At 44.6% G+C, this 20,499-nt stretch overlaps 1 protein-coding gene across 4 annotated transcripts; it reads right to left on the bottom strand.

Annotated features, from left to right (window-relative positions):
- Nucleotides 1-1,680: 1,680 nt before the first annotated feature.
- Nucleotides 1,681-19,674, bottom strand: LOC138786961 (uncharacterized). 4 transcript variants are annotated; one of them, XR_011362266.1, is made up of 6 exons: nt 19,595-19,674; nt 5,996-6,399; nt 5,739-5,825; nt 5,372-5,593; nt 4,467-5,250; nt 1,681-1,801 (listed from the first exon to the last, which is right to left on the bottom strand). XR_011362266.1 is itself a non-coding variant. In XM_069964033.1 (5 exons), the coding sequence occupies exons 2-5, from the start codon at nt 6,131-6,133 to the stop codon at nt 4,888-4,890; spliced, it is 810 nt and encodes a 269-aa protein (XP_069820134.1). In that variant the 5' UTR covers nt 6,134-6,399; nt 19,595-19,674; the 3' UTR covers nt 4,214-4,887. The 4 variants fall into 4 exon arrangements, 3 of the variants coding, with proteins under 3 accessions (XP_069820134.1, XP_069820136.1, XP_069820135.1); XM_069964033.1 differs by lacking the exon at nt 1,681-1,801 and having other exon boundaries at nt 4,214-5,250; XM_069964035.1 differs by lacking the exon at nt 1,681-1,801 and having other exon boundaries at nt 4,214-5,250; nt 5,513-5,593.
- Between the last annotated feature and the right edge of the window lie 825 nt (nt 19,675-20,499).

Genomic DNA, 20,499 nt, shown 5'->3' with positions numbered 1-20,499 from the left:
AGTGAAAGGGATCTGACAGGACCTGACAGACTCGCAGCGAGATTTACGCTGCGAGTCTGTACGTGTGGACAGACCCTTAATGTAATTAACCCTCCCAGCCTTACATAGTATTGAAACAGCCACCAAGAGAAACTGTTTACATAGGGTGTCTCAAAAGGGAGGGGGGGAGGAAGGGATGGAAAGAACAACTCACACACAGTTTTCTGTCTTTAGCAGAAAGCAGCAGCTCGGAACTGGGGGAAGGAGACAGGAAAGGCAATACCATGTATGGAAGGAATTGTTAGTCTCCAGGAGAGCATATGATTTAGGCCATGTTCCCACTGCGGAAGTTTTGTAGTAATCACGGCCGTTGTAACAATGCCCATGATTACTACGGAACTTACTTTGAGCTGCCTTCTAAGGAATCCCAGCCGGAGTGTATACACATAGTATACACTCCAGCCCGAATCCCTAGTGGCGCCGCAAGAAACTGACATGTCCGTTCACACAATAAAGAGTGCGGCTCTGGCCACACGCTCCATTATGTGCAGTAGGGAATTCGGATGTGGGCGTACACAGATGCGCCCGCATCCGAATTCAACGGCAGTGTAGAGCATCTGGCCGATACTGCAGTAAAGGCCAGCATGATCTTCTCAGACACTGGCCGTTCCGTGACCTGGCCGGGTCATGGAACGGCCGGTGTCTTACAGAGTGGGAGCATGGCCTTAACATGCATTTTACCTGAGTGGAACACCTCTTTCATATGGACAACAAAGAGAATCTTACTATAAGACAGCCTGATAAAACTCCCCCATATTATTAAAATGGAGTTTTAAAAATGTATAAGTTTCCAGAGTGTATTTAGTGTTAAAGAGCATGTACCACCAGGTACGTCCTCTTTAACCTGACACAGGCCCGCCCCCAGTGGGAGTTCCCTCCCCTCTATGACGCGGCTCCTTTGATTCTAATGGAGCCGCTTCATAGAGGGGAGGGATTTCCCTCCCACTTGGGGCGGGCCGTCCTACCTCCGGTGCTTGAGCAGCGGCCGGTAACTGTGGAAAGAAAAGCGCTGTACAGGGGAACCGGGCTGCGGTTTGAAAATGGACCGCGTCACCGGCTTCCCCGTGACGGCGCCGTTCTATCCCTGTGTCAGATTAAAGAAGACGTACCTGGTGGTACATCCTCTTTAAGCAGGATGATGGGCATTGAGAGGAAAGGATGACTTGGTGTACACTGTTCAAGACAAGAACCACTGTGGTCCATGAGCTATGTCTGGTATTCCAGTATAACCCCATTCATATAAATGGGCTGCAGTACCAGGCACTGACTGCAGGCAGAAGTGGCATTCTCTCTGGAAAATACAACCAGTTTTTTTTTATAATCTCAAACAATAGCCAACACAAATAATTCTGGAATATTACAGAGTTCCTAAAACTACTACAAGCATTGTAGCAGCAGCTAGATACAACCCTTCGGCCCCCACATTATTAGGTTGCGCATTTCATACTATAGACCATCACCTACAACAGCGCTTTACTTCCCTCTAAGAACTTGTCCAATGGAGATTATTGTGTATTAACAGATACAAAGCATTTCTCACTTTTTTGGGATCAATCTTGTGATTCGCATTGCCTGGACTGATATAAACCGAAATGGAGATTTCTTGAAAAAGAAAAAAAAAGTATGTTATGTCAGTCACCATTCTAAGTCCTGAAATTCTTCACACAATGAATTAAAAATGTCTACTGGAACCTGTGTCGCTCTATATTCTATGTTTATCAGGTCTATACAACATGGCGGATAAGTCAGAAGGGTCATTTACCTGCATGGGATGAAAAGAAAAAAGCAAAAATTATTTTCCTATAGAAGAGAAAAAAAATTATGTACAGAATGTAATTTTTTTTTCAGTATCAGCCTATGTTCACACAACGTAAGTTTTGTATTAATCATGGGCGCTGTTGCCAATTTGCACGTTGTACTGCAGTTAGAGGAAATCCCGGTCATACACATAGTATACACTCCAGCCGGGATCCCTAGCGTTCGTACGAAAAACTGACGTGTCAGTTTTGTGCAGCCGCAGCCGCACAAGCATGACAAGTCACACAATAGAGGGTGCGACTCCGGCCGCACTTCCCATTGCGTTCAATTGTGAATTGGAATGCAGGCACACATGGATGAGCCCGCATCCCAATTCAATAGAATTGAAGTTCATCTGGCCGGTACTGCAGTACCGGCTGAGATAAACTTCACTGACACCGGCCGTTCTCTGACTCGGCCGGGTCACAGAATGACTGGTGTCATAAGTTGTGTGAACCCAGCCTCATACTGATAGACAGAACATGAAACTTCCTTGAAAGGTTTTGGGGGAATTAAAAAAAAAAGTATTTTTTTCCAAAAATAGTTCTCCGACTGTACATAATAGGTTCTAGTTACTTAAAGGGAACCTGTCAGTGTATTTTGGGAGACTAAACAACGGGTATGTCATTATGCAACTGGAGCTTTGTATCTCCAAACTTTCAACACGAAGCCCACCTGATCCAGCAGTGCTACATTATTTAACCTTTACTTTACCACAGGTGACTCCTAATCAGAGGTATCAGATGTAGTGCACATCACTACAATGATGCCAAGGAGAGTACACCTCTGTGTGCACAACTAGTAGAGGAAGGGTTACCCTCCTCGGTAACAACTTATGTCTTGGAAAATAAGCTGAGACAGGTGAGTGCCGATGGCTGTTTTCCTTCATTTGCATTGGATTTCTTACTGCACTGTACATCTGAGCACCTGCAGTGACCCATCAGTAATGGTGCCTTTACTCAGAGAGATATATCTGTCAGATTTTTTAAGCCAAAGCCAGGAATGGGTTGGAAAAGAGGAGAAATCTCAGTCTTTACTTTATGACTGGTTCCCTGTTTATAGTTTGTTTTTGGCTTTGGCTTAAAAAATCTGACAGATAAATCTCTCTGTGTAAAAGCAGCCTAAGGGTCATATTTCACTGGCCCATGGGGGCCCGATCAACGATGTAAATGAGCGCTGATCTAGGCGCTCTGGCCTAGCTGGCCGCCTGCCCTCCTTGCATAGTTGTTGGTTTGGGGCACTCCTGAAGAGTCTGTATCAGGGCCAGTTTTAGACTAAATGTGGCCCTGGGCAAAGTTGAAGGTGGGGCCCAAATGCTAAAACATTGTAACAGCAATATAAGGTCCCCATACACTTTTACACTTTTTGACTTTTGCTGCTCGAGGTGGGGTGATAGTCAGTATAGCATGTATGGGGCTCTCTGGACAGATAATGTTGTTTGACATAGGGGGTCAGGCATGATGCAAAATAAATGCTCAACCTCTTTGTTCTCAGGGATATAAGCTGCCATCAGATCAGTCCGGGTGTGGCTTACCCCTCGCCGAACATAAGTGTATATGGAAAGAATGGAGAGGAGAGATAAGTCAGCGAAGGACTGTTCAGCCAGCAGCTATGGCTGCCTTTAGTCTATATAGAGGCATAAAGATATCTGTGCTCTTAAGACCTCTGTGCCCCATATAGTAGGTAGGTCCCTCTGTGCCCCATATAGTAGGTAGGTCCCTCTGTGCCCCATATAGAAGGTAGGTCCCTCTGTGCCCCATATAGAAGGTAGGTCCCTCTGTGCCCCATATAGTAGGTATGGGGAACAGGGGGGACTGTATTATACAGGACCCCCTGCCCCTTCCTGTATACTGTTCACTATGCTCTGAACAGTATATGCGGAGAGGGTTTCTGTATAGTAAAGACCCCCGAGGCTTCGCCCATCCGCGGACGGGGGCCCCGCTCCCATGGTCGCAAACCCTGCCCCCACCCTCCGTGACCCCCTTCCAACCACCACCACCCTGCCTTTTCTTTATCTGGTCTTGCCGGAGCAGGCGGTCCTCCTCATCTCCAGGGCACAGTCAGCCCTGCAGGAGGGGTCGGTCCGTCTTCTCCCGTAGTCCTCACAGCTCAGCTCCTTGCTTCATAGGTGGAGCAGGGGAGCTGCTTGTCCTGCTCTGCTTTCTGCTCCACTAATGAAGGAAGGAGCTAGGGGGCCTCAAAGGATGGAGGCCCAGGGCAATTGCCCAGTTTGCCCCCCCTAACGCAGGCCCTGGGTCCATGTCCTAGACAGATCCTATAGCTTCTTCGTTTCCCCTTTACAGCCCTTTAACTCACACACTGAAACATCGTATGATTTTATAAAATGTTATTAATAAGTTAAATGTGATGAAGCTCGTCTGTCATATTAGTTTTCTCCATGTTCTGCACAACGCCAGAAAAAGCGCAGGAATTGCACAAAGTGCCTGGAGATGCGGCGGACGGGTGACGGGTTGGCTGAATGCGTCTGATGTATTTCTGTCACACAATCCTCTAGGAGTGCTAGGTCATTTACAGATGGGGGGGTCTAAGACAAATTCTCGTTCTCTATGTTTTGTAGAGATTCGAGCTTTTTCATTTAGGTGGTTTGGAGGTATGAAGCGGATATGCACCTTCTTTGAGTAATATGGTGGTGCCCCTGCGAGATGGTGCCTTGAGCGCGGACTTCCTTGGCCTTGATGGATCAGCTTCTCCTGATGTTGATGCTACAGGCACAGTTAGGGCCCTATTCCACTGGACGATTATCGTTCAGATTATTGTTAAATCGTTCGAATCTAAACGATAATCGTTCGGTTGAAATGCAGTTAACGATTTAACGACCGAGGGAGAAATCGTTGATCGCTTTATAAGACCTGGACCTATTTTTATCGTTGCTCGTTGCCAAAACGTTCGCAAATCGTTCGCATTGAATAAGACATCGTTCGGTCGTTCGCAATGGATACGAACGCAATAGCAAATAAATAGCGAAGAAAAAACAGTCGCAATTACGGTCATAAGTAACGATTATCGTTCCATGGAAATGAGTGAACGTTTTCAGGTCTTTCGCAATAGCGGAATGATAGCGTTAATGATTATGCAAACGATAATCGTGCAGTGGAATAGGGCCCTTAGACTCTCAGCATTTTGCTGATCTTCTGCTGTTTCAGCCAGCGGCAATGGTTCTGGCACATCGGCTGCTCTTAAAGGGTCTTGCACAGATTCCAAATCGGGTTGCAGGTTATTTGCATCAGAGGACGGTGCTTGTTCTGTTAATAGTTCTTCCTCATGTGCAAGCCATGCAGCCAGGACCACTAGTGCACAAATTGGTAATATCAGCAGTCCAAATATACCGCCACTGAGAACCCGGTGACGTAGGGTCACTGTACAGCCTGGTGGGACCCTGGGTGGTGGGGGCTCCTGTAATAGGAAAAAACAGAGTATCAAGCCATGAGAGCAGTCCCAGCTTCCATTGTCAGAACAGGAGGGGGTCATGTCTGACTGCAGATCGCTTCCTATAATACAAGATGGCATCACTCACCCCAAATATTATAGTTTTTATCCATATATACACCTTCTTTATAATAGACAGCTTCTCTCGGGGGCCAGTGGTTTTCGATGGGCTATTCTGTAAGATGCAAAAATGAAAACTATTACAGTATACAGTATGAGCTCCACTTACTCCAATGCAGCGCTCCCGGGTCCGTCTATGAGCAGGTGGGACAGGAACGGACAGGACTTTATTCATCCAGTCTAAGAATTCCTGAAAGACAAAAAATAATAAGTCTTATAATAATATCTAATACATACTAGAATATTTATGGCTTCATTTTATCATTGAGGGATGATGATGATGATGATGGATGAAAATGGATGATGTATTTCAAGGAAAGTACTTGGAGACTTACCTCAAACATGGTGGGAGGTGGTGGTGGTGGTGGTTTGTCTATAGGACGGTCATAAGACATGATGTTATTTATCCACGACGAGAAGTCCTAAAAGACAAGAAATAATAATAGTTTGATATCCAAGACAACAAACTAATAAATACAAGGAATAAAAACGGCCGAATCTTATCATAGAGGATAATAAGAATAACATTAACAAGGACAATAACAGTAATATCCATCATCATGTATTTCATGGATCGTAGTGGGACACTTACCGCAAACATAGTAGGTGGAGGCGGTGGTGGTTTTTCCATTGTATTCTCATAGGAGAGGATGGTCTGTATCCAGGATGAGATGCCGCAATGTGTCGGGTGGATCAGATCCAGAAAAACAAGCAGAAAAATAAACCTCATTGTTGTCAAAGAGGGTTGTCTCCTATCACCAAGAATGGCAAAACAGAGACAAGCTATAGGAGGCCGGAGGCCCCTTATATATCCGCCGGCCGTCACATGAAAACATTCCGAAGCCCATGTGACATCACTAGGACGTTATGTAATGGCGGCTATTGTCACCGATGCAGCAGCCAGTGGGATGAGGAACTGATCACTGAATAGATCCCAGGACCGTCTCTATATTTTACCAATTTTTATGGCGAATATTCCTCACAAATAGCCGTCACCTAATGAAATTCCAGATGTAAAGAATAAAATGAATAAAAAGTATAAAGTAAGAATACATAGACATTGACATGGAATACATTTCCCTGCGTACTTCATATTACAGCTAATATCACAGGCACTTCTGGGGATATTAACTTTCTGGGGCCCTATTATGGCATTATTGGGGTAATTCACTATTTGTGGGGCCCTAATGAGGCAATTAAAGGGGTATTCCACCCCAAAACTTTTTTCTCTCATTAAATACCCCACCCATACATAGGTCAACATATTGCTCATAGCAAGTAATTAAGTGTTTTGAGCTGTTTTCTTGCTCTTTCCCCTAACGCACCCCCTCTGGACACATAGAATGAGCTAATCTGAGTATATTCCGTCTTGCTGCCTGCTCCTGACCGCCACCTTTTCAGGACGAGACCACGTGTTCTCCCTCTCTTCAATGGGCTGGGTTGACAATGATAACCCTGCCCATTGAAGAGAGGGAGGACGCCTTACCCCTCCCCCAGCAGACAGCCATGTTATCTGCCATAGCATAAAGTTTTCTCCAACTGTTTAGAAGTACAACTCCCATCATGCCCCCATAGATGAAGTTTATCAGGGCATGATGGGAGTTGTACTTCTAAATCAGGAGGAGAGCCGCATGTTGTAATAGGTCAGCTACCTGGCGCCACTGCATCCAATCTACCCCCACCCCTACCACATCTAAGTGACATATCCCGCAGCCCCCCAACCCCTCCACCCTCCCACTGGCGGTCCCTCGAGCTGTGCCGCACCCCGACACCCCCCCACAAACACACACACATCAGCAACAGCCCGATCCTCCCGATAAGTGGTGGGGTGATCGGGGTCCTGCCAGTGTATGGGGGTGGGATCGGGGTGCTGCCGGTGTGTGTGGGGGTGGGATTGGGGGGCCGTCGGTGTGTGTGTAGGGGGGGATCCGGGTCCTGCCAGTGTGTGTGGAGATCGGGGTGCCGCTGTTGTGTGTGTGTGTGGGGGGAATCGGCGTCTTGCCAGTGTGTGTGGGGAGATCGGGATGCCGCCGGTGTGTTTGTGTGTGTGTGTGTGTGGGGGGGTATCGGGGTGCCGCTGGTGTGTATGTAGGGGGGGGATCAGGGAGCCGCCGATGTGTGTGTATGGGAGTCGGGGTGCCGCATAGCTTGGGGGACCACCAGTGGGAGGGTGGAGGAGGTGATATGTCACTTAGATGTGGTAGGCGTGGGGGTGGATTGGATGCAGTGGCGCCAGGTAGCTGACCTATTACAACATGTGGCTCTCCTCCTGATTTAGTAGTACAGCTCCCATCATGCCCTGATAAACTTTATCTATAAGGGCATGATGGGAGTTGTACTGCTGCATCAGGAGGAGAGCTTAAAGTTGTTATACAAGATGAACTGCTGCAGTACTACAACTCACATCATGCCCTGACAGAGAGGGTATGATGGGAGTTGTACTTCTGCATCAGCGCACACACCTCTGGACCAATCAGGGAACGGCTCATTGCATGCTGGGAAATGTAGTTTACTGGCCAGCTCCAACTTGCATATAGAAAGGCTTTTAGAAAACACTTCTAACACAAGAACAGAGGCAGCTAGAAAGACGGGAGACGGCTCAAAATACTCAGACAGGCTTAAGGATCAAAAACATCTAGGTTTGGGAAAATTTAATTTTTTACCTCTTGGGTGGAATAACCCTTTAACTACTGCTGCAGCCCAGCTATCCCCATAGGATGGCGATATGTGTGTCATGGGCGATACCTGCAGCAGTGACGTGGATGCTTCCCCTCCCTAAACTTTCCTTTACCCTGCCCTGTCTTCTTGTCCTATACTTGTCACCTCATAGCAATTTATGATATCACGCGGCTTTTAACAGTGCAAGGAATGCTACACTCCCGCTGTAATAAATATCAAGGCTGGCCCAATTTTTTCTCCAATTTTTAAATGTTGGCCCAGTTTGTGTTTTACACCCCTGATATATAAGATTGATCCCCCACCAGAAGTGCCACTGTACGTATGTATATATAAATATAAATATATTTGATGTGCTACTATATAGATATATATTTATATATATATCTACAAGTGGTGCCTTGGATTACAAGCATAATTTGTTCCGGGACCATGCTTGTAATCCAAATCCACTCTTAAACCAAAGCAAATTTTTCCATAAGAAATCATAGAAATGCAGACAATTGGTTCCACACCCCAAAAATAATGATTTATTATTCTGAATAACATGTAAAACAGATGAAACAAACAATGAGAAACAGGAGAATATGTGATATTATAAGTTACTGTACAGTAATGGAGAGGATGGGGAACACAAGGGTGGACAGAGACTGCAGGGAGCATGAAGGAATGAGCAGGACAGATGTGGGCACATACATGCAGCGCTCTCTGTCCGGGGAGAGAGGGGTTACAGCTATGGAGAGATTACCTCCACAGTCCTGTCCCCTGATGTAAGCCCCAGCCTGTATTGGATCTGCTATGATTTGGAAGGTGAGGGAGACTTCCTGGGTCGGAGTTCAGGGCTGTAGTCCCCGCTATGCAGACCATGTCCCTCCCCCGCTCGCGCCCCCACCCAGTATGGGGAGCTCTTAAACCGAAGCAATGCTCTTAAACCAAGTCACAATTTTGAAAAACTGTGAGCTCTTAAACCAAAACGCTCTTAAACCAAGTTACTCTTAAACCAAGGTACCACTGTGTAGTAGATTGATCCCCCGCCAGGGTCATTCTGTTGTTGCTTCCTCCTTGTACCTCAACACATTAGGAATGGCAGCTCAGCCACACAGCAGTGACAAGCGGCATTTCTTGTATGTTCAGATGTTTCTTGGGGGCTGGCATTAGCAGGTGAGTACTTTTAACCTCTTAAAGACCGGACCAATTTTCATTTTGGTGCTTTCGTTTTTTCCTCCTTGTGCTTAAAAGGCCATAGCAGTTGCATTTTTCCACTAAGAAACCCACATGAGCCCTTATTTTTTGCGCCACTAATTGTACTTTGCAATAACAGGCTTAATTTTTGCATAAAGTACACTGCGAAACCCCAAAAAATTTAATGTGTGTGTGTGTGGGGGGGGGGGGGGGTATTCGTTTTTACACCGTTTGCCCTAGGGTAAAACTGACTTGTTATGTATGTTCTTCAGGTTGTTGAGATCACAACATGTATAACTTTTATTTTATTTGATGGCTTTTAAAAACTTAAAACCTTTAAAATCGCTCTATTCCCAGGCTTATAGCTCTTTTATCCTTTGGTCTATGGGGCTGTGTCAGGTGTCATTTTTTGCGCCATGATGTGTTCTCTCTATTGGTACCTTGATTGCGCATATGCGACTTTTTGATCGCTTTTTATCACAATTTTACTTGATTTGATGCGACCAAAAATGAGCAATTTTGCGGTTTTTGGCTTACACCATTTACCGTGAGGGATCAGGAATTAAATAAATTAATATTTTTGGCGATTATGCATGCGGCAATACCAAACATGATTATTTATTTATATAATGGGAAAAGGGGGGTAACTTTTATTAGGGGAGGGGATTTTTTATTTATTTTTTATTATAGGGTTATTCCCCCTGGGGTTAGGGTTATTCCCCCTGGGGGACTTCTAGTATAACTACACTGATCTCTCATTGAGATCTATGCAGTATTGATATACTGCATAGATCAATGACATCTGTGCTCTATTGCTTTCGGCTGGTGCAGCCGAAAGCAATAGAATGCCAAGCTGGGATCAACGCCATTAAGGCAAAGACCCTGGCCCGGCACAGATGTGGGGATCACTCCTGCGCGATCACGTCGCAGGGGGCAATCCCCCCACTAGACCACTGGGGACCAGGAAAGGCAGCATTTTAAATGCAGCTGTCAACTGTGACAGCTGCTTTTAAAAAGCGAATTAGCAGGCACGGTGATCGGACTGTGCCCGCTAATAGCCACGGTCCCGGGCTGCAGATAGCACCCAGGATCACGGCGGTTCAGAGGGGGGTAGCCGCGCGGCCCCATTCTGAACACTCTTAACGACACCAGGGCATATATTTACACCCTTGGTCGTTAAGCTGTTAAATATAGAATATTGGGACAACACCTTTTAATTCCTTCAGGATTGGGCTAATTTTTGTTTTTGCATTTTTGTGTTTCACGTGTTTAAAAAGCCATAGCGCTTGCATTTCTTTTACCTACAGACCCAAATGAGCATTTATTTTTTGCGCCGCCAATTGTACTTTACAATGGCAGACTTAATTTTTCCATAAAGTTTGCTGTGAAACCAGTTAAAAAATTATTTGTGCAGGGAAATTGAAAAAAAAACTAAGGATTTTTTTTTTTTCATTTTGGGGGGGTTTCGTGTTTACGCCATTCATTCTATAGTAAAATTGGCATGTTATATATGTTCCTCAAGTCAGTATGACTACAACAATATGTAATTTATATCACTTTTAAAGGTTTTAAAAAAAATTAGAATCTTTTTTTAAAAAAACTAAATGTGTTTAAAATTGCTCTATTCCAAGCCTCATAACGCTTCTATCCTTTGGTCGATGAGGCTGGGTGAGGTGTTATTTTTTTGTGCCATGATCGGTTCTTTCTATCGGTACCTTGATTGCGTATATTCCACTGTTTGATCACTTTTTATTACAATTTTTCTGCATTTTGAGAATTTTTTTTTATAATGGAAGTCAATGGAAAAACTAGGAGCTTTTTGTAAAATAAAAAGACTTAAAAATAGAATTGTCCATTATGTTTTTTTAAAAAACGTGCATAACTACTACCCCCAGCATACATCAACAACTAAACAGTGCATAACTACTGCCCCCCAACATACCCCAACAGCTAAAAAAGTGCATTACTACTACCCCCAGCATCCCTCATAGCTAAAACTACTGCCCCCAGCATAGGTGTGGCGCTCGTTGTAGTAGAATTTAGTCTTTCATATCTAAATACTACAGCCTCCCATCTCATTTGTGGTTTTACTGTGGGGGTTGTCTGGAGGGGTGGGAGGCTGTAAGATTTAGTGTATGTCACTATTAGGGGGTATCAACAGAGGCGGGGGGGGGGGGGGGCAAAAGAAAGTATCGCACAGGGCGCCATCTACCCTCAGGCCGGCCCTGGGCAGGATAGAGAAACCAACTTATGGGGGAGATTTCTCAAAGGGTGCAAAATATTCACTGGTATAAACTGCCCATAGCAACCAATCACAGCTTAGGTTTCAGCTCTGGTTAACTGAAAGCTGAGCTGTGATTGGTTGCTCTGGGCAGCTTACACCCTTTGAGAAATCTAGGCCTTAGAGTATGTACTAAGCATCAGTACTAGATTCACTTTATGGTTTGCAGCAATGATAAGATGTTTCAATTCAGATTGTGAAACAAACCCCTTACCATTGTGCAGGTGTGTATGTATATGAGGTATATGTGTTATGGTACGTTTACACGGAGCGATAATTCGGCCAATCGATCGTTTAAGTATTTTGAAGCAACGATTTGTTTTTTACAGTGATCAGCATTTAGACAAAGTAAAAAATCGTTTAAAAAATCTTTATTGCGATCGTTTTAAGACTGAAAGACGTGAAAGACTGCACGCAGCAATCTGCGAATTTTTAGCGAACGACCAACGACAATTTGGCTGTGTTTACACTAGCCAATTATCGCTCAAATGCGATCATTATCGCCAAAATTCGAACGATAATCGTTCCCTTAGAGATACCCAGGCTGTCTATACTACAAAACATTACAAACTATTCTTCTTCACTTCTAGCCTCCCGCGTGCTCTCTCACAAGTGATCACTTGACATAACGTTAGCCTTCAGCCAATCTCTCCAATAGACAATCCTCTCCTAGTCTTCAGTCTACCCATGCTTCTGATGTTTAAGCCTGCAGTAGCTTTAAGAAGATCCAGAAGGCACCATGTGCTGAGCTTCTTTACTCTCCCCTATTGGCTCCAAACCGCCCCATGTCTCTTCCTATCTGTCATATCTGGATTGTGCACATTCATTTTATTATACATGTTTCTATTTGCTACTGCTCTGGACAGAGCACTGTGCCAGAATGGAGAGAAAATACCATGTCCTGCAGGACATACATCAGCTGATAAGTATTTGAAGACTTGTGATTTTTTAATAGAAGTAAAATACAAATCTTTGGCACTTTCTGGCACCAGTTGATTTGAAAGTAAAAACAAATTTGGTGAACAACCCCTTTAAATAACATCATACAGTACACCAGCTAGTGATAGAATTGGAGGGAAATAGTGATGAGTAAGCATGCTCGAACTCAGCAGCTGGAAGCAATCCAGTGCCTATCTAATCAATCTATGCTGTATATCAATGCAGCATAGATCGCAATGAGAGATCAGGGTACTTATACTAGAAGTCCCCCAGGGGGAATAACCCTAACCCCAGGGGGAATAACCCTAACCCCAGGAGGAATAACCCTAACCCCAGGGGGAATAACGCTAACCCCAGGAGGAATAACCCTAACCCCAGGAGGAATAACCCTAACCCCAGGAGGAATAACCCTAACCCCAGGGGGGCTTCTATTATAAGTGTAAAAGTAAAAAAAAAAAAGTTTTATTATCAGTAAAAAGCCCCTCCCCTAATAAAAGTCAGAATCACCCCCCTTTTCCCATGTTACAAATAAAAATAAATAAATAATCATGTTTGGTATCACCGCGTACGTAATCGCCCGAACTATTAATTTATCACATTCCTGATCTCGCAAGGTAAACGGCGCAAGCGTAAAAAAATCCCAAAGTGCAAAATTGCGCATTTTTGGTCTCATCAAATCCAGAAAAAAATGTAATAAAAAGCGATCAAAAAGTCGTATATGCGCAATCAAGGTACCGATAGAAAGATCACATCATGGCGCAAAAAATGACACCTGACACAGCCCCATAGACCAAAGGATAAAAGCGCTATAAGCCTGGGAATAGAGCGATTTTATGTGACATATATTTGTTAACAATGGTTTGAATTTTTTACAGGCCATCAGATACAATATAAGTTATACATGTTACATATCGTCGTAATCATAACAACTTGAGGAACATATATAACATGTCAGTTTTACCCCAGGGCGAACGGCGTAAAAAAAAATACCCTCCAAATAAAAGAAATGCGTTTTTTGGGGGTTTTTTTTTTCAATTTCACCACACATTGAATTTTTTTCTGGTTTTGCAGTGTACTTTAAAAAATTCAGCCTGTCATTGCAAAGTACAATTAGTGACGCAAAAAATAAGGGCTCATGTGGGTTTCTAGCTGAAAAAATGCAAGTGCTATGGCCTTTTAAGCACAAGGAGGAAAAAACGAAAATGCAAAAATTTTAATTGGCCCGGTCCTCTAAGGACTAAATCCATGGAGGAGAAAAACAGTACAGGGATATGAGTTAAACAGTACATTTACATATATGTATGTGGTATCCATCTTTGCTTCATTTGCTTCCTTTAAATCCCTTTTGCCTTTTATTAAGCGATTTATGTCTATATTTATTGCACCAAGATCTGAATAACCCTTTAATACACTTCTTTAGCTAGAGTCAAATTGTTTCCCTCTGAAGCCAAGGTAAAATTACAAGCAGCACTGCGGTGAAATGGACCTGATACATCTTCCTCCCAATGTGGGAAGACAATAAACAAAGCTCATGTATCATCCATCCTTAGTCCATATATCAGAGCGAGGAATAATAGAGCTTTGCCAGGCAATAACCAAACTCATAATAAATATTAGTTCATTACTTTCATTACACCAGGGCTGTTTATCTAAGCTCGTCTTCCATCATTCCAGTTTAATTGCTCATTACAACTCCATTAAAAGTTGGCATATGCAAAGCAGAGAAAAGGGAACTTAAACTTCTTTGGGAGAATGTCACTGTAATAGGGATTTTATTCACATTTATTAAGCACCAGAGCGCCTTCACTTCTGTATTCATTATCATTTTCTGGTGATTAATGTGTCACTTACATGGACGATTGTGACAAAAGCAAAGACGTTGTCTGCACTGTTCTAAGGACAATGTCTCCCGAGTTCACTCCCGCATTTAGGTTTACAACTTTAATCATTCTGATTGTAGGTCTTCTTCAGTTTCACACAAGTGTACTGTGTCACAGCCGTGGCCGCGGCTACTGCCTGTTGCCGCACCCACGCTGTGGTCCCTGGCCGCTGCTGCTTCCTCCCCTGTCACAACCGCGTTCCTCCTCGGGCGGTCCAGAGGGTCTGGCTCCTCCTCCCCTCCCAGCCGGTGCACGCATCCCCATCTCCTATGACGCATGCACGCCAGCTCTGCTTGAGTTTAAAGGGACAGTGCATCCCTGATTGGTTGCACCTTATCACCTTTCCATACTATAAATACCAGCACCTGTCCTGTTCTGGCTTTGCTGGAGCTTCTACATGCTTCCTAGTGTGTGGTCCCAGCTCTCCGTGATTCCTAACCATGGTTCCTTCCTGCGACTCCTGCTTTCTGCGGTTCCTGTCTGTGACTACTATCCCAGTTTCTACCATGAGTCCTGCTGTGGTCCTGCCTGCTCATCTGGTTCCTGCTGCGGGCACTGGTAAAGACCAGCGGCCCTTTATACTCCACTCCCTGGTGTGCCTTACGCCATTGCTAGTAAAGGTCCTGTGGATTCACGACTCCAGTTGTTACATATTGCTTGCTCATATTGTATCTGCAATTACCGAATCGTCCTGATCACGACTGCAATGAACCAAAGTAATAGCTGTCAGGCCGGGACTTATGTCTATATGAAGGATGCAAAAATGGGCATCAAACAGACTCATGTGAAACTGGCCTCACATACATCCCTGGCAGTGGCGTAGCTACCATAGAGGCAGGGTATGCAGTTGCTATGGGGCCAGTGCAGGAGGGGGGCCCGGGGGGGGGGGAGAGGGTAAGAGCGTGTGTCCTTCTGCTTAAACCCTTATGTAGTGCAGTGTGTAAAGGCCCTATTCCAACAACAGATCTGATGACAGATTATCTGCCAAAGATTTGAAGCCAAATCCAGGAACAGACTATAATCAGAGAACAGGTCATAAAGGAAAGACTGGATTTCTCCTCTTTTCAAATCCACTCCTGGGTTTGGTTTCAAATCTTTGGCAGATAATCTGTCGTCAGATCTGTTGGTGGAATAGGGCCTTAAGTGTCCCAATGTTTACTTACATGCTGCAACACAAAAAGGGTTAACAAACGGAAGACAGAGATCTCTACTTCACTGCACTGATAACCTCTGACCTTTGTTCTCCAGCTGGCAATCAAGTAGGAAAGGAAAATGCATAGCTCTGTGCAGAGGTCAGGGGTTATCAGTGCACGAGCAGTAAAGCATATATATATATATATATATATATATATATATATATATATATATATATACACAGTGCTTTGTGTTGAGCGTAGTTGAGGGGGGCCCCTTAAAATTCTTTGCTACGCCCCTGATCCCTGGTGTGACAGAGTACCACATTAGTAACGATACCTAGTCACAACCACTAAATATGTGTTACATCTCCATAAGGTATTTATCTCAAAGCTCTGCTGATGTTTTATACCTCTTTTTCAATATGTTCCATATGTGAACCCGATGTAACGGAAGGTCCAGGCACGAAGAGGGGGATCCCCTGGATCACTGAGGAGTGCTGATGTACCCTGTCCTAAGAGCAGAGTCTAAGGAGTCCCCGGTTTTCACCAGAGGCCACCACAAAGCAGGATGGGCTTTGCTGCAGAAGGTCCCCGGTGACCTCTGAATGAAGGAGTACTCCAGCCCGGGATGAAATGAACCACAACTGTAGAAAAACTTCAATGTACAATAAGAGGAAGTTGACAAGACTGATGCTGAGCTGAGAACCAGCGATGGAACAAGATCCAAATGGGTAGAATGTGGCTTGGGAGCACCAACATGGTTTGCTGACTGGTACAACACCAACAACAGCACAGAGGTCTGGAGGTGATGGCAATAAATACCCTCAGATGATGAGCCTTGAATTTACTAGAACTTGTGTGCTGAGCCTTTAAATACAGGTGAGCAGGTCAGCGTCTGCCACTAGAGGGAGCCCAATGCCCCAGGAGGCCGTCTCAGCACCGGTGAGAAGCTGCCAGAAGACAAGTACACTGAAAAAAAGAGAAGAAGGGCGAAACAAAGTCCAGTGCAACTCAGAGCAGGTATGGGAGCATGGACACGATCGTGTGCCGTAACACCCAGCCATACAGGAGTTGTTTCTTCCTTAGATAAGGATTGTCTGGTGATCAGCTGTTATGGTGGTGATGTGGGAAGGGAGGGGAGGGCTGCTGCCTCTCCAGGACACATGAGGTATTACAGAGCTCCTATACAAATGAATGGCTGAGTATGTGATAAATGGCTGCTCTCCTCCTCCTCTCCACTCTAGAGAGGATGAGGGGAATCACAGGTGGGCCCCTCTATAACATCTATTAGCATCCACTAGTTTTTCCCATAATGTTTTAGCATTTTGTAACATAAATCTAATAGGAAAAGTGCTATAATTCTCTATTGTCAGCTTTTTCTTTCAAGGACTTACAGTATACCACATACCATCACAAGGCTTATGACATCATAGACACCACATGACATCACAAGTAGAATATAGAAATTTCCAAACCTGAACCATCTTTTTCACTTGACAGGTTGAAGAGAACCAGTCCAGACAGGGTGAGGAGGCCTCATTGACACGTCCTGGAGCAGGGGTGTAGCTAGGATTCATGGGGCCCCATAGCAAGAAATTGTACAGGCCCCCCTCGTGTGCACCAAGCACATTTCCGTGGCATTTGTTCACCCAGATCTCCGGCGCATGAATGACGTTACTCGGGCACCAGGGAGAACGAACGCTGATGGACTAAGCTGGGTCAGGTATGTGCATGGGTGATGAGGTGGAAAGGCGGGAAGCCTGCCAGTGGTGGCAGATATGGGCAGTGTTGGACTGGAGTATACAGGGCCCACCAGAGGAATTACTGCTGATGGACCATCTTCCTTCTGTACAAACGAATGAAACATGGTGGTTTGGTGCACTGGGGCGAGCGGGGCAGATCGGTCTGCTGATCAGTATTCCCACCGCGTACCAAGCCACCTCATATCACATAGAATAAAGTCAAGATTTCCTAAAAAATTGGGACACTGAGAATAAAGGTAAGAAAATGACCTTTTATCCTCAGCATCCCGGCTCTATGGGAACAGAACAGCAGGTTAGAAGACTAAAGTTTCCTTTAAATATCTCAGTAAAACAGTAAGAGTACGGACGACATGGGAGGACATGGGAGTCACTAACATCACAGGCTGCTGAAATACATAAACCACTGCACCAAGGAAATGTACTGAAACATTCATACCTCACAAACATACTGTATACACAACATGTATACTGCACACAGATATACACATTACTACACACACATATACACAACATGGAAACTGTACACACATATACACATACACACATGTACACATACAGACATATAAACACAACATGCATACTGTACACACTTGACATGCATAGTGTACACACATATACATCACACACATATACAGATGGCATGCATACTGTACACACATACACATGACATGCATAGTGTACACACATGTACATCACACACATATACACATGACATGCATACTGTACACACATATACACATGACATGCATACTGTACACATACAGACATATACACATGACATGCATACTGTACACACATATACACATGACATGCATACTGTACACATACAGACATATAAACACGACATGCATCGTGTACACACATGACATGCATAGTGTACACACATATACATCACACACATATACACATGGCATGCATACTGTACACACATATACACATGACATGCATAGTGTACACACATATACATCACACACATACACATGGCATGCATACTGTACACACATATACATCACACACATATACACACGACATGCATACTGTACACACATATACACATGACATGCATACTGTACACATACAGACATATAAACACGACATGCATACTGTACACACACATGACATGCATAGTGTACACACATATACACATGACATGCATACTGTACACACATATACACATGACATGCATAGTGTACACACATATACATCACACACATATACACATGGCATGCATACTGTACCCACATATACATCACACACATATACACATGACATGCATACTGTACACACATACACATGACATGCATACTGTACACATACACACATATACATCACACACATACAGTATACACATGACATGCATACTGTACACACATATACACATGACATGCATAGCGTACACACATATATATCACACACACATACACATGACATGCATACTGAACACACATATACACGTGACATGCATTCTGTACACATACTCATGACATGCATACTGTACACACATATACATCATACACATATACACATGCCATTTCCACTGCACACATTTATACATAAAACTGAATAGTACACACTTATGTATGCATAACTGGATACTGCACACACATATACACAACATGATTACTACACACTTATATACACATGATAACTACAGTAGATACTACACACATATACACAACATGATTACTACACACTTATATACACATGATAACTAGATACTACACACATATACACATGACATGCATATAGCACAGATCTATACTAACATACTGCACACACATATACACCAAAGATACATACTGCCAGGGCCGGCTCCAGGTTTTTGTGGGCCCTTGGACAACAGAGCCTCAGCGGGCCCCTCATTTACACACTATGCACATATTACTAACATGTACATACATACGTTATTGACATAGACACTGACTGACTGACACTGACACACTCAGACACTGATACCCAGCAGTTACAGCTCAGTCTTCTCCCTCTTCCTCTCTGTCAGGCTGATCTCCACACTGTAAGGTTGAGGACCTTTAGGTCATGTGATCAGATCCTTATCCCTTTTCTCTCTCTGTGCAGGTCCTGCTCCGTCTCCTGTGTCTTCTGATGTTCAGTTCTCACCCTGCACTACAGTCACCGGGCTGAACATGAGAAAACCGGGCCCCACTCCCTCTCTGGGCCCCTAGAGATGCTGTGGGCCCCGGCACTTGCCCAGGTAAGCCTTGTGCTGACGCCGGCCCTGCATATTGCACACACGCACAAGCTGCATACAGAAACACAGCATAAACACCTATTATACAACATCACATACAAACTAAACGGTATATTCACACTTACCTACACAAATACATATGCAGAGTACAGCTGGAGGGGTGAGCAGGGGACAGGGCTGAAAGTTTGCTGCTTCTCCTTTGCCTACAGCCTGGCCTCCCCCTCCCATCTCTGTTTCCTTCACTGCTTGGCAGGTTCACATGACCAGAGGCCCAGGCTGCTGGAGACAAGCAGAGAGCTGCACAGGCAGGAGAGGAGGGGGAGGAGTCTGTGTGAGGTCACATGTGCTAGAAGGAAAGGGGAAGTAGAAATTACAGCCGCTCTGCTCTGCAGGGAACCCTGCCTGGTGGGCGGGACCTCTCTCTCAGCAGAGGTAATTACATTAGGAGGTCGGCCTATCCGAGTATCCTCCTTGGCTCAGTCCGACACTGGATGTGGGAGCTTTGAGACGTAGCTACCATGGTGGCAGACCCGGGCCCCCAGTGTGCAGGGGCCCCATAGCAACTGTCTTGCCTGCCTCCATGATATCTACGCCACTGTCCTGGAGCTAGCAGCACGTACCAGCACTGACCTATAAGCTCCAACGGACATGCGCAGTACAGCTGCGCCCTATTCTTGCTGTACTGCATATGTCTGTGGGAGCTAATACCTCCCTGCAGGCAGCCAAGCTATACGGATACATTTTTAAAGGCTGGGTTCACACTATTCAGTCAGTGTTGTGGTCCTCATATTGCAACCAAAACCAGGAGTGGATTAAAAACACAGAAAGGATCTGTTCACACAATGGTGAAATTGAGTGGATGGCCGCCATATAACAGTAAATAACGGCCATTATTTTAATATAACAGCCGTTGTTCTAAAATAACAGCAAATATTTGCCATTAAATGGCGGCCATCCACTCAATTTCACCATTGTGCGAACAGATCCTTTCTGTGTTTTTAATCCACTTCTGGTTTTGGTTGCAATATGA

Source organism: Dendropsophus ebraccatus, chromosome 3, assembly GCF_027789765.1.
Source record: "Dendropsophus ebraccatus isolate aDenEbr1 chromosome 3, aDenEbr1.pat, whole genome shotgun sequence".
Classification (NCBI taxonomy): domain Eukaryota; kingdom Metazoa; phylum Chordata; class Amphibia; order Anura; family Hylidae; genus Dendropsophus; species Dendropsophus ebraccatus.
This window is presented reverse-complemented; position numbering and strand designations above follow the sequence as displayed.

Coding starts and splice junctions, on each gene's coding strand:
- LOC138786961 (XM_069964033.1), bottom strand. CDS start 6,133: ATGAGGTTTATTTTTCTGCTTGTTTTTCTGGATCTGATCCACCCGACA. Junction 5,826..5,995: donor CTCCACCTACTATGTTTGCG/GTAAGTGTCCCA, acceptor CTTGTCTTTTAG/GACTTCTCGTCGTGGATAAA. Junction 5,594..5,738: donor CACCTCCCACCATGTTTGAG/GTAAGTCTCCAA, acceptor TTTGTCTTTCAG/GAATTCTTAGACTGGATGAA.